Source organism: Bufo bufo, chromosome 6 (assembly GCF_905171765.1).
Source record: "Bufo bufo chromosome 6, aBufBuf1.1, whole genome shotgun sequence".
NCBI lineage: Eukaryota > Metazoa > Chordata > Amphibia > Anura > Bufonidae > Bufo > Bufo bufo.
This window is the reverse complement of record NC_053394.1, coordinates 313,854,407-313,868,801: the sequence shown is the minus strand read 5'-3', so window position 1 is coordinate 313,868,801 and position 14,395 is coordinate 313,854,407. Positions and strand designations below refer to the sequence as shown.

General features: G+C 43.8%; 1 protein-coding gene across 1 annotated transcript in view; it reads left to right on the top strand.

The window, feature by feature from the left end:
- Nucleotides 1-1,806: 1,806 nt before the first annotated feature.
- Nucleotides 1,807-14,395, top strand: part of CAVIN1 (caveolae associated protein 1) — a 49,175-nt gene continuing 36,586 nt past the window's right edge. Inside the window, exon 1 of the mRNA XM_040434778.1 lies at nt 1,807-2,481. Within this exon, the coding sequence (XP_040290712.1) occupies nt 2,056-2,481 (426 nt within the window). The 5' untranslated portion in view covers nt 1,807-2,055. The remainder of the gene's footprint in view (nt 2,482-14,395) is intronic.

The window sequence follows — 14,395 nt, the reverse complement described above, 5'->3', positions numbered from 1 at the left end:
TCTCCCGATTTCCCCATACACAGTCATGTTCTGTCGGCTCAACGGGGAATCCTACTGCCAGACACCTCTCTCTAAAGGTGGCTTATCTCCAGGGAGAACAAAACGACTGGGCAAAAATATTATTTGGGAGCTCCACTGACAAATTAGACTGTTGGCTTGACCCATGGTTCTCAACGGGTTTGGCCGACCATACACTAATGTGTATGGGCGTTAAGGCTGGGTTTACATGCTCCAGTCAAAACAATGCCCAATCTGGCGGCAAGTAGCCACACAATTTGATGCCTCTATGATCAGAGCTGTTTTAATGGCACAAGAAGGACCTACACAACATTAAGCAGGTGGCTTTAATGTTATGGCTGATAGTATATGTAGGATGCGCTGATACCCAGTTTATGACACATATTGAACCTTCTCAATGATACAGCCACACGGGGAGAGGGGGAATTCTCCACAGATTTTGGTGTGTTTTGTCATTCATTTCACACTATGCATTGCAAAGGGTGAAGTCTGCTATGGAAATCCACATCATAAATTGACATGCCGTAGATTTAAAATGTGCACCGCCAATTTACGCAGTGTTTTTTTTTTTTTCACAGCATGTATTTCAGATTTCTTAAAATCTCATCCACTTTGCTGCTCACAAAAATTCACAACATACTGTATCTATCCCATGTGGATATATCCTAAATGTAAATGCTTGACCTTATGCCTAGGTGATACCCCAGCTAGTCAGAATAATACTTTCTGTTGACTTTATAACCTGTCTTTTATCTTCTAACAGGTTGAAGTTGCCCCGAGACTATCCTATGAAGCCTGGAAACCCCATGCAGGCACAGGGAGTGTTCCTGGAGGGGAAACATCTGAATGGTAATGATTTCAAGCACTTTCCACTAGCAGAGTTTTCCATTCTCCTTCCAGCAGAGCCCACCCACATGCCACATACTGATCTACAAAACCTCACCCGCCTAGTGTCACACAGTGTACTTTTCTATTCATACTTAAAACTTCACATTTTTGATAGTTTATATTGTGTTTGTCACCTTGTGACATACTAATGTTAGACCCTATGAAAGTGATATGAATATGTTTTAATATTTAAGAGGTCTGCAGATAAGAACAGACAGGTTATAAACACTGAAAGAAAGCTTGATGTCATCTAAAGCCAACAAATGTGACTAGATCATCTAGTGCACTAATATCTTCTGCTAAACTTCTAATAACCTGAAGTTATCACCTGGTTACTCTTGTCTGGACTACTCAAAAGAACCTTTCTATGTTCTCAGATATCTTGGTCTCTCTTATGAGGCTTCTTCATTTATGTGAGTGCAGTTTGTTGAACACATTCTTTTAGCTTATCATTTTAAATGTCGCATATTTTAAACATTTAGTGCAGCTTTAAACAGGATATTGCATTAGTGCACTTGTTCAGCAGGGGAACCATAAAGGAACATCCTGGAATAGAAATAGTTCACATAGAACATTCAATTGTGCTTCCTTCATCAGATTTTAATGTGAGTTTTGTTGGAAGAGCTAACATTATTTTGACCATTTAACTCATTGTTAGTGCCTTCCGTCAGTGAACAGGTTAATGCATTAGGAATCCCCATTACATGATAAGCTTGAGTGTTCTCCACTCTCCCTCTCCCTCTACTGGTGCATTCCTCAGCCTGTGCTTGCATGCAAGGAGACTAGTCACCTCCCTTATAACTATTTTAATCATTTCAGAACCAGAAGAGGGAGAGGTTGGGTTTACAGCTTGCTTCTCCAAATTACCCTGGGTGGAGCTATCCAATGACAGCGATTCAGTGTACATAGACTTTCCCCCCTCCTCTCAGGTCCAACCCTTCCAGTACAGTTATGCAGAGCACTGCTATTCTGCATAGAGCTCACACACACAAACACATACACACACCCGCACACGTCCCATGCTAGCTATTTCTGGCCAGCATCCCGGCAAGCAGCATTATCAGAGTTTCTGGATCTCACACTGCTTGTTTCTCCTCTTTGTTCTCTTTCTAGTTTAAACACATTTGAATCTTTAAGGCAGCTGCAAAAATGGCGGATACCACCTTGCATATAGTCGAGCAGCCCACCATCATCCCTGATACTCCTCCAGGGGAAACTTCAGATAGTGAGCCCATCAAAGCAGACCAAATCAATGGGGTTTTGGTGCTGAGCCTGCTGGATAAGATTATAGGAGCAGTGGACCAGATTCAGTTGACTCAAACCCAACTGGAGAAAAGACAAGAGGAGATGGAGGAAGTAGTGGGCAGCATTCAAGGAGAACTGACCAAGCTGACCAAGTCTCATGCCACTACCAGCAATACAGCCAGTAAGCTTTTAGAAAAAGTGAGAAAGGTGAGCGTCAACGTCAAGACGGTGAGACAAAACCTGGAGCGGCAGCAAGCACAGATCAAAAAGTTGGAAACCAATGAATCCGAGTTGCTGAGACGTAGAAACTTCAAAGTGATGATCTACCAGGTGAGAGCAGTTTCTGTATATCTGTGTATGATGTCAGACTACACTCAGGTCTTTCACATTCATTCTCCTCCTTACAAGAGCTAAATCACCTAGTAGAAGAGACATCACTTAGCTAACAAATGCTAAACTTACATTTATTCTGCAACGTAGGGCCTCCTTGGGCTTCAAATTGCTCTGAACAGGCAACAGAGGCTTACATTTAATATAACACAGGTATATACACTATGTCAGATATCATTTATATGACCATGCAACACAAAGTTCAAGTTATTTTTTATATGCCTTTGTGTTTGAGGAGTCACAAAAATGATGGTCTCCATATCAGCTGTTCATGCTCTATATGTATTCTTCAACTCATAGGTAGTATGTATGGATTTGTAGTACAAAAGGCTTTAAAGGCATATTCAGGCAGATATAAATGTTATTGTAACATGTAAACTTCATTGATTGAGTAACTAACTTCCTTTGTATGATTTTATGTATTTATGCAATTGTTGTACCTTCACATCAAATGTATAGCCCAAAGCTCAGGCATAATGGAGTTAAAGGGTGTGGATTATGGGCGAATGCCAGATTACTCTTTAATATGGTATTTGCTCAAAGAAGCGCTTATGAACGCTCAGAAATTAAATTATTTTGTATGTCAGTGCCCATTACATGTGATTTATATTAATGTAGCAGCTCACGCCACATGTCACCTTCCTTGTACTATGCTGGTTAGTATATGTGGCTAGGTAAGTGATGGTTCCATATTTTAAAGGTAAGCCAACAAGTTTCCCAGCATGCATCATATTTCATTTTAATATTACAGCTAAATTCAAGCTGCAAACTACATAAATGTGTAATCACTAGTATAATGGCTACGGTGAAGTCATTTGACAGATCAAGGTGGTGACAGTTGTCGACTGCCTATGTATTAAAAAAATGCTGATATTTTTGGCATGACAAAGTCAGCCATCTTGTCACATAACTTGCTTTATTGGAAGGATAAACAATGGCAACAATGTATCCTGAGTTTTAGTTTATGTATTGAAGCCAGGTACTGTAAATCTTTTTAATTCCAATGTCGGACTGAGCTGGTGCTCACTGATCCCAGGTGTCCACCCTAAGGGCCCCTTCACACAGGTGTCGCGGGTGTGGGCCGGATGCGTTCAGGGTGCATTGCGGGAAACCCGTGCGAGTAGGCACGCAATTGCAGTCAGTTTTGTCTGCGACTGCATTCCGATGTTCAGCTTTTTCCGCGCGAGTGCAATGCGTTTTGCACGTGCGTTTAAAAAAACTGAATGTGGTACCCAGACCCGAACCCAGACTTCCTCACTGAAGTTCGGGTTTGGGTTAGGTGTTCTGTAGATTTTATTATTTTCCATTATAACATGGTTATAATGGAAAATAATAGCATTCTTTAATACAGAATGCAAAGTGAAATGTCACTTGAGGGTTAAAAAATAATAAAAACATTACTCACCTCATCCACTTGATCGCGCAGCCGGGATCCTCTTCTTTGTTCTTCTTGAAGGACCTGCAAAAGGACCTTCGCTGACGTAATCTCGCTCACCATGTGGTAAGCGCGATGATGTCAGCGCAGGTCCTGCTGAATGAAGATAGAAGGTCCTTTTAACTTCATTCAGCAGGACCTGCGCTGACGTCACAGCGCTCACCACATGGTGAGCGAGATTACGTCAGCGAAGGTCCTTTTGCAGGTCCTTCAAGAAGAACAAAGAAGAGGATCCCGGCTGCGCGATCATGTGGATGAGGTGAGTAATGTTTTTATTATTTTTTAACCCTCAAGTGACATTTCACTTTGCATTCTGTATTAAAGAATGCTATTATTTTCCATTATAACCATGTTATAATGGAAAATAATAAAGTAAATGGGGACCCGGGTCACTTTTCCCTCGTCTCCTTAGCAACCATGCGTGAAAATGGCATCCACACTTGCTTGTGGATTCTACGCGATTTTCACGCAGCCCCATTTATTTCTATTGGGCTTGTGTTGTGTGAAAAATGCATAATGTAGAACATGCTGCGATTTTCACGCAACGCACAAGTGATGCATGAAAAACATCTCATGTACACAGCGCCATTAAAATGAATGGCTCAGGATTCAGTGCGGGTGCAACGCGTTCACCTCACACATTGCACCCGCGCTGAAAACTCTCCCGTGTTAAAGGGGCCTAAATCATGCTATATTTCTGCTTGAAAAAATATACTTCAAGGATCATATCAAGGGTTTGTCCAGGACTGAAAAAAATAGAAACAGTGCCACATCTGTCCATGGGTTGTGTCTGGATTTGCAGTTCACCACCAGAATGGGGATATGCTGCAGTACCAGAAACAACCTATGGACAAGAGTGACACTGTTTATGGTAAAAAAGCAGACCCCTTTTCTAATCCTGGACAATCCCTTCTGAGCTTGCAGAAAATTTCTTCATAGATCATCCCAAGGGAACGCCCTGGATCGAAACGGTTATCACCACATGCCCAAGCTCATGGATATATGTTTGCTCATGAATGTTTATGTGTGGAAATCACTTTAGATGTGTGCTTAAGAGCTATAGTTTATATTCTCGCTCAGTTGTAAAAACTTGAAGTTAAGTGGACTCTAAATTATCCACTAAATGTGTACATTGGTGTAAACTGCTGAATGGACTTACTTACACGGGCTTGGTCTGAAGACTGCCATAACATTTAGTCTGTTTTGGTAATGTGCCACCATAATTAGGAACAAATCAGGTCACTTTCTCGAACACCTATTAATCGTCAAGTCAGTTTTCTTTTTGGCAGTAGAATTTGAAGTTTCCTCACACTGAATTATCACTGATTCTAAGTGAATGGCTGGCCTTGCCGCAGTTGCCTTACACACACACAGTCGCCTCACATATAAGTAAGGCCAAGTGGTGGCAGAAGGCCTCAGAAAAAAAGCATGCTATAGTTTGGAAGAACTGGCAAGCGACCTTGCAACTACTGAACCATAGACATCAATTAAACTTGCAACTCAGCTGTGATAATACCAATGCGGAACCCCAACTTTATAGTTTCACAGCATGCTCCCCTTTAAGCTATACAATACACAGACCAACACTGAAAGCACCAACTTAACATTTCTCATTTGGGATTATTTTTTCCCACATTCCCACCCCTATACATTGTTGTTGTTTTTTCCAGTGCATATAATACAGTGGAAACCTCTTTGACATGACCACCCAAAATTGCATTTAAAAGTGGTCTTCTAAGGGGGTGGTCTTTTCAGAGAAGATGACCAATATGCATAACATCTGGTCTGGGTAAGGTGGTCTTCTCAAAGATGAGGTTTCACTGTATATAAAAGTAATGCATTCTTGCAATACAGACATGAATATTGTATCTTGTTGCATGTGTTTACGAGCTTTCTCTTTAAACTGCATAGCCTGAGGACAGGAATTCTACATGGCCATTGTCTCACTTCCCACTACATCACAGCAACGTCTGTAATTTGTGTACTCTAATTATAAACATGCCCGGCGAGAGAATCATTGCTAAATAGAGAAGAACCACACAAAATAAATTTTTAACATTTTGTATTTTAGCTCTGTTTCTAGGGAATCCTGCCAATGGGATGAGTGCACTTCTGCTTTTTCCAATGACTCACAGTTTGTTGGGTGTCCTAAGGAATGGGGTGTGCACACAGGCAGAGGAATGAGGTGGGACCGTCAACTGTTAGAACTCTAAATGTTTAGTTCTGGGATCAGGCACTTTTTCAGTACAAGATATAAGAATATTGACATGAAAGATAAAGTGTTCAACCCGACAGCCTTTACATTTCTGAAATTCACCTCTTATCTGCATGCACAAAAGTATATAATACAGTCTCTGATTGAGCAATTCCATTATAAACAGCATCATGATAGGTATTACAGTGATATACTGTACCTTACTGTTTTATACATTGTGGGTAGAGATGAGCGAATTTCATGGTATGAAATTCGTACACGCTTCGTTTGGTGGTAAAAGGTGAATTGCGATATGGATTCCGTTACCAAGGACCATAACTCAATTTTATGACGGAATGCATAACGAAATGCCTTCAGAGGCATTCCGTTATTCATTCCGTCATAATAGAAGTCTATGGCCTTCATAACGGATCCGTCCCGTTTCCGTTATGCAGGAGAGGACTCCCCTGCATAACAGAAATGGGACGGATCCGTTTTGCAGCCCATAGAGTTATAAAGGCATTCCGTTATTCATTCCATCATATAATTGCGTTATGGTCCGTGTTAACGAAATCCAGAACGCAATTCACCTTTTACCACCAAACGAAGCGTGAACGAATTTCTTAATATGAAATTCGCTCATCTCTAATGGTAGGTATCCCAAAATTTGAGACCCAGAGTCTAAAAAAGAGACAACCTGACAGGGAACCATTGTTTGTTAATAGGAGTTTTCACACTTTAGCTCCTGCCTGGGTGAAAGACCTGCCCAAATTAGATTTGTGAAATGCAAGCATAGTAATAGTTTTTTTCTAATCACTGTTAAAGCCTGCATTTATAATTGGAAGTTTAAGGGGTTTTCTGGGATTTTGATACCGATGACCTATCCTCAGGATAGGTCATCAGTATCTGATCAGTGTTTTGAGAAGGCACTGGCGCTCCTGTGAGCACAGCTTTGTGCATTGTATATCGTGCTTACCCCCATTCACTTCAGTCGCGCTCAGTCCCATGTACTTTAATGGGGTTGAGTGCAATACCAAGCACAGCCACTATACAATGTATGACGCTGTGCTTGGTAAGAACGTAGTGTCGGTGCCTTCTTAAAACAGCTGATTGGAGGGAGTCCTGGGTGTCTGACCCCCACCAAGCAGATTCTGATGACCTATCAAAATCCCAGAAAACCTCTTTAAGTGTTCTAATAAATATGTACTTTTTGGAATTTCTTTAAACCACTTGAAAACCACGAGTTGAGAATATACAGTACATCCAAGCAGTCGGCACTTATCTCTGTAAAGACGTTTCTAAACGCCCTCGCAGACATTGCAGCTGCACTCTAATCGTGTGATCCCAGGGGTCCGGCCATCTGCACAAGCTGGTGAATCTTAAAAGCAGTGATGTCCCATTCAAGTCACTGTGACTGCTGAGGCCTATGATTGGCCACAATGGTTACAGGAGCAAGCTGCTTCCTGGTCCTGTGGGAACCAGAAGCAGCTGTGAACAGAGCAATGGTGTGACTGCGGACAGGCGAGTGAGTGGGGATCTTTCTGTTCATAGGGGCAGGGAACGACCCTGGAGGTTGTCAGCTCCATGGCCAGACAACCCCTTTAACCACCCACTCCACTTCTCTGACAGTTCTTACTTATAATGATGGCTTGTTCCCCTCATCAGATATACTGTAGATTTGTGCTAGATGTATGATAAGTTACGTACCCACTTTGAAACAGACATTTCTTATGTTAAAGTAGTACCATCTAAGAATAGCACTGGTGCAAAAGGAGTGCTCATGTTAAACCACTACTCATCAAACACAAAAAAAAAATACCAAAACAGTATTGTAGCAAACATTTTGGGGCACTAGCAAATCATATTTATAATACCATACAGCACATATGGGTGAAACCGACTCACAGGCGGCAACTCACACGACTGGGGTATGTCTGCTTTCTCACCGACTAATAACCAGCAATGCCATGCTTTTTCACTGGCATCCACTGATCCACGCTTACCATCCTTTATGGTTGCCTGAGTCTGTCTGAAACGTGTGAATTGCTGCAAAGCTAGAAGACCCCCATAGATGAGAAGCAGTGCCACAAAGCCTGTGTTTATTTCACCATGGCCTGTCTGAAACGGTAAATGGGCAGTGAAGCCTAAATCCCTCCACAGATGAGAAACACTGCCACAAATCCTTTGTTCATCTCGTCATGACCTTAAGCAACCAACACCATGTGTGTGAAATGCCACAATCCCGCCTTAGTACACAGACCTTCACAGCAGAACTTATAGTAAGGGCTGGATGGATGGATCTTGCTTTAACCTATAATGTACAAACAAAATTAGTCTGCTGTTCCTCACCTGCCCTGTCTTAAATCACCCAAATACTACTCCACTCATGATCCCCGGACCTAATTACCTATACACCTATCTTCCATCCAAAGAACCACCCATATTGCTTTATTATCTCCCCTAGATTATCGGGTGTCATCAGCCATCTTTCAATCTCTTTTTTGTACAAAAAGACCCCTATCCCAACTATATCAGTCTCCCCACTACTACCCCTTTCTTCCTGGGGCCTCTCCATATGGTTCCTTTCAAGCCTTTTGACTACTGTTATATTCTTTTATAACTTATCATATATGTTCAAGAGAGAAGAATTAACTTCCATGGATACATTTACAGCAGTGTCTATTGATGGTTTTGATGACCTATGCAAAACAGAAGTGCTGTGGACAAGCAGAAGAACCCGCGTCACTCCTGATGCCTGCACGGCCGCCGCAGCATCTAGTGTCACCCGCGATGCTAGGAAGGCTCATCCCCGTCAGCTATTGGCTGCCCCCATTGCTGGATGTTTTGATCCATGCGACAGGGAGATGCAGCAGCGGCCGTGTGGGCATCAGGAGCGACCCTGGTGCTGGGGACTGAGGTAAGTATAACCTGTATGAGGTGCCCAGGCATTTTGGCTTTACTGTACACCACGTTTTTACTTAGGGTTCACAGTATATATGGAACCATAAAAACACATCCAAGCAAATTCTGTACAGTATCCATAGACCTTTATGAGACAGATGAAAGCCAAAAGTCTTTCCTTTTGGCTTGCGTCTGTCAGGCTTCTGTCTGGATACTTTGTACATACTTTGTATGTACTGTAGGGACTCGCTCTGGTAGACAGGATTAGCGGACGCAGTATAGAGGAAACAAGTTCTTTGGATCAAACAGTTCAGTGTTTTATTCACACTTCAGGCAAGTGACAAAACAAGCAGTCATATTCAAACAAAAAGTCACCTTGCTGTGTTGGTGGTAATTCACACCATGCGGCCATTCTGCCTCAAAGAGTCCTTGCTGATAGCAGCACCAACCTATTTTAACGCCAAACAGGTAGCAAGCCTTCATCCAGACACAAGGCTTCCAGATCCCAACACAGAGACCTGGCTTCTGAGACCAGCTGCCTATTTAAGGACAGCCAGGTGCTGCCAAAACCCGGACCGGCATTTAAAATCCGGTCCGGTATTTGACCTCACCTGGCTGTAAATCAGCCCAGCAGCACATGCTGGGAGGAAAATACCTGTTTTCCCAGACCAAACCTCTCACTGCGTCACATACCTCCCCCCCCCCCCCCCCCCCCCTTCTTTGTTCAACCTTGAGGAGGTGAACACACACCAGACAATGTACCCAGGGGCAGTGCATCCACGTTTCCCTGTAACCGGCCTGCCCTGTGTTCCACCGAAAACTTAAAGTTTTGTAGGGAGACCCGGGCATTTCTGTCCTTGGCCTGGCTCATCCACTTGAGAGGGGAGTGGTCAGTCACCAGGCGGAATTTTCTCCCCAATAAATAATAGCGGAGAGATTCTAGTGTCCACTTGATAGCCAGGCACTCTCTCTCCACTATACTATACTGGGTCTCGGTTGGGGTGAGGAAGACAGCGGGATGCTCCTCCCCGTTGACTTCCTGAGACACTACAGCACTACTTTGGAGGCATCGGTCTGTACTACGAACTCCCTATTGAAGTTGGGCATCACCAAAACCAGTGACCCGCATAGGGCCGACTTCAAAGTGGAAAAAGCCTCTTCCGCCTGCTCATCCCAGCGAACCATCACTGACATGTGTTCTTGTCAAGGGTGCGGCTAGAGTAGCAAAGTGGGGAAAAACCTCATGTAAAAGGCCACCATTCCCAGGAATTGCTTTATTTGCCTAGTGATGACAGGTCGGGCCAATCCCGTATCGCCTCTATTTTGTTCACTTGATGTTTGAAGACTCTGCGCCCAATGACATACCCCAGGTACTTAGCCTCTTCTGACTCTATCGCACATTTTTTTGGTTTAGCGGTTAGGCCAGCTTTCCGAAGGGAGTCCACTAGAGCCTGCACTTTGGGTAGGTGACTTTCCCAGTCGGTACTGTGGATGACAATATCGTCCAGGTAAACTGAAGCGTACCGACGATGTAGACGAAGCACAATGTCCATTAGTCGCTGAAAAGTGAGGGGGGCGCCATGCAGACCAAAGGGTCAGACCATATATTGATACAGCCCCTCAGGCGTGATGAAGGCAGTTTTCTCTTTGGCAGCCTCCGTTAAGGGCACCTGCCAGTACCCTTTCGTGAGGTCCAAAACAGAAAAATACCGGGCTTGTCCTAACCTCTCGAAGAGCTCATCCACCCGGGGCATGGGCTACACATCGAATTTTGAAACCTCGTTAAGTTTTCGAAAGTCGTTACAAAACCGCAACGTCCCGTCCGGCTTGGGTATCAATACTATAGGACTGGCCCACTCACTTTTTGACTCCTCAATAAAGTCTAGCTGCAACATTAGCTGCACCCCCTCCGATATGGCTTTTCGCCAAGCCTTGGGCACCCGGTATGGTTTTAATCGGACTTTTGCCTGAGGCTCAGTGACAAGGTCATGCTGGATTATGGAAGTGCGTCCAGGGAGGTCCGAGAACACATCCGTGTTCCGACTAACGAACTCCCTGGCCTCCTGAGTCTGTTTGGAGGAGAGGCTGTCAGCAATTTTTACTGTGTCAGCCGCCTCTCTTGCATCAGACAGAGAGGCCGGTACCTCTTCTCCTAGAAAATCCGTCCGCGGGCTGTCTTCTGTACAGGTTTCCCTATCTTTCCACGGTTTGAGTAAATTCACATGGTAAACGTGCTTTCGCCACCCTGGCTGGTATACCTTGTAGTTTACATCTCCAACTTTCTCGAGTACCTCGTAGGGCCCCTGCCACCTAGCGAGAAACTTACTGTCCAAGGTTGGCACCAGAACCAAAACCCGATCACCCGGGTTAAAGTTCCCGACCCGAGACTGACAATTATAGACCCAACTCTGGGCTCGAAGAGCTTCCTCCATATGCTCCCTAACAAGAGGCAACACTGTCTCTATCCGATCTTGCATCTGGGTAACGTACTCAATGACACTTTTATGTGGAGTGGGTTGTTGTTCCCACACCTCTTTGGCCACGTCCAAGAGACCGCGAGGGTGTCTGCCATATAGGAGTTCGAAGGGCGAGAACCCAGTAGAGGCCTGGGGTACCTCTCGCACTGTGAACATGAGATAGGGCAGAAGGAGGCCCCAGTCCTTCCCATCTTTAGACACTACCTTTTTCAACATATTTTTTAATGTTTGTCTAAACCGTTCTACCAGACCGTTCTTCAGATCCTAAAAACAGAGACATCTCTGCTGAACCCAGCTGCCTATTTAAGGACAGCCAGGTGCTGCCAAAACCCGGACTGGCACTTAAACTCTGGTCCGGTAATTGACCACACCTGGTTGGAAACCAGCCCAGCCGCACATGCTGGGAGGAAAATACCTGCCTTGCCAGACATAATCGCTCACTGTGTCACAGTTTACAACACATTTCTGTATATTTCAGAAGGAAAGAAAAAAAGCATAGGATGCTAATGTATAGTACAGGGATGCAAATGAATACTCACAGTGAATATTTTTTGTTGTATAGTGTGAAAGCATACAACCTTTGCCGTTGACTTCCAATCTGAAAAAAAATATACATTCACTTTGTGATCTTTACGTATTGAACAGTTGGTGGTCCCCAAGGCTTATTGCAAGCTTGTGTTAGATCTAGCCCACCAACACGTTCGTTCTCGGGGGTCACCTGGGGCTGCAGAAAACTCAGGATCGTATTCTACAGCGGTTTTACTGGCCCAGCATATTCAAAAAAGTGGAACCGTTTTGTAAGTCTTGCCCGACCTGCCAGATAACTAGCCCCATCCACATTTCCGTAGTCCCCTAGTACCTCTCCCGATTATCGAAGTACCGTTTGACCTAATAGGCCCAGTACCGAAGTCCGCCAGAGGGCATCAACACATTTAGTCATTCTAGACTACGCCACTCGGAACCCGGAGGCGGTGCCACTCACTGCGACATACCTCATAGCTAAGGAGTTAATGGAGATGTTTTCCCGAGTAAGACTACCTAAAGAGGTTCTGACCAACCAAGGGACCCCTTTTATGTCCAAAGTGATGAGGGAACTCTGTAAGTTGCTGCACATAAGACAACTACGGCTTACCTGGACGATATTGTCATCCACAGTACCGACTGGGAAAGTCACCTACCCAAAGTGCAGGCTGTAGTGGAAGGCTGGCCTAACCGCTAACCATAAAAAAATGTGCGATAGGGTTAGAAGAGACTATGTACCTGGGGTATGACATTAGGCGTGGAGTCATCAAACCCCAAGTGAACAAAATAGAGGCGATACGAAATTGGCCCCGACCTGTCACCGCTAGGCAAATAAAGTCACGCACGCTGGGGAAACAGGCCCCCTAAAGCCTGCTGTGGACTACTGGAGGCAGAACTGCCAGCAAGGTGACTTGTGTTATATGAACGTTCCATTGTGTGTGAATTAACACCAAGACTGCAAAGTTACATGCTGTTTTGTGCAATAGCCTCAAGTGTAAATAAACACTGAAGTTTTGCGTTAAGAACTTGTATTTTGACTCTGTACTGCGCCCGCTTACCCTATCTATCAGAGCGAAACCCCACAAAACCCAATTTAAAACTGAATAAGATCCAACAGTTAAGAGCATATACATAGGTCATTCTACAAATCTAGTAGTAACACTATTTTATATTTTTCTTCCTAGTTATCCAATTGCAGTAATTTGTACCTCAAAATATCTTTAATATCTTATGTAACAGTTTAATGCAGTATCTGCAGTATTTTATATACTGTATACAATGCGTTTGATTCCTGGAGTGAACCTTACAAACATGGGTGAGGCTCTTATGAATGTGGCCTAAGGCTACATTTTCAAGATAGTGAAAACCGGCTGTCACAAGGCAGTTTTAAGAACAATGGTAGTCTATACAGTTATTCACACATTTTTTAACCGCCCATGTATAACGGCTGTCAAAAAATAGGAAATGTACTATTTTACCCCTTTTCACGGACAGACCCCATACAATTGAAGGGGACTGTTTTTCAGAAAGAGGACATGTCTAATGTTTTTAATGACCACTTTTTTCACTGTTATGTGAATGTTGGATAAGGGTACCTGCACATGGGTGCAAGTCAATATGCAGAAGATCCACACGAACTTCCATGTGGATTTCTGTGCATTTCTGCACCCAAACTTTACCAAAAATCCAAATTTCTAACAGCGATTTTGTGCAGATTTGAATAGATTTTGCCGCAGATCTAAAGCCTTAGTTATAAAAGGGTGAAATCCGCAGCTAACACTGCAAACATGCTGCAGATTTCTAATCCACACAACGGGCCAATTTCCGCACGGAAAACATCTGCAAAGTGAACACGATATTTGTTTAATCTCACACACTTTGCTGGTACTACGCTGCTGTTTTCCCCCATCGGAATCCCTGCAGAAAAACCATGCATATTCCTCTACGTGTGCAGGTACCCTAATGGTGCTACTACTCATGCATGTTAATGGCCGTGGGTAGTGCTCTCTACATACTGCTAATTGCCAACTGCACCTGGACAGGTGCAGCCTGGCAGTTACCTGCACTGCTTCTTAGACTATCTGATGCCCATATGCATCATTAGCTCGAGACACTTTCAGCTGCTCTTGGATTGGCTGGGCAAGCAGAAAGTGTCCCGGACTATTGATGCACAGTGTGCATCAGATAGCCTAAGAAGCAGCAATCTCATCTTAGATGGAAGGACAGGGGCACAGGAAGTGGCGGATCTCTGGCTCAGTAAGTAAAAATGGAGGGCACAATGTAAGAGAGCTCTCTGTTCATTGGTCAATGTGAAGTTTTTATTTG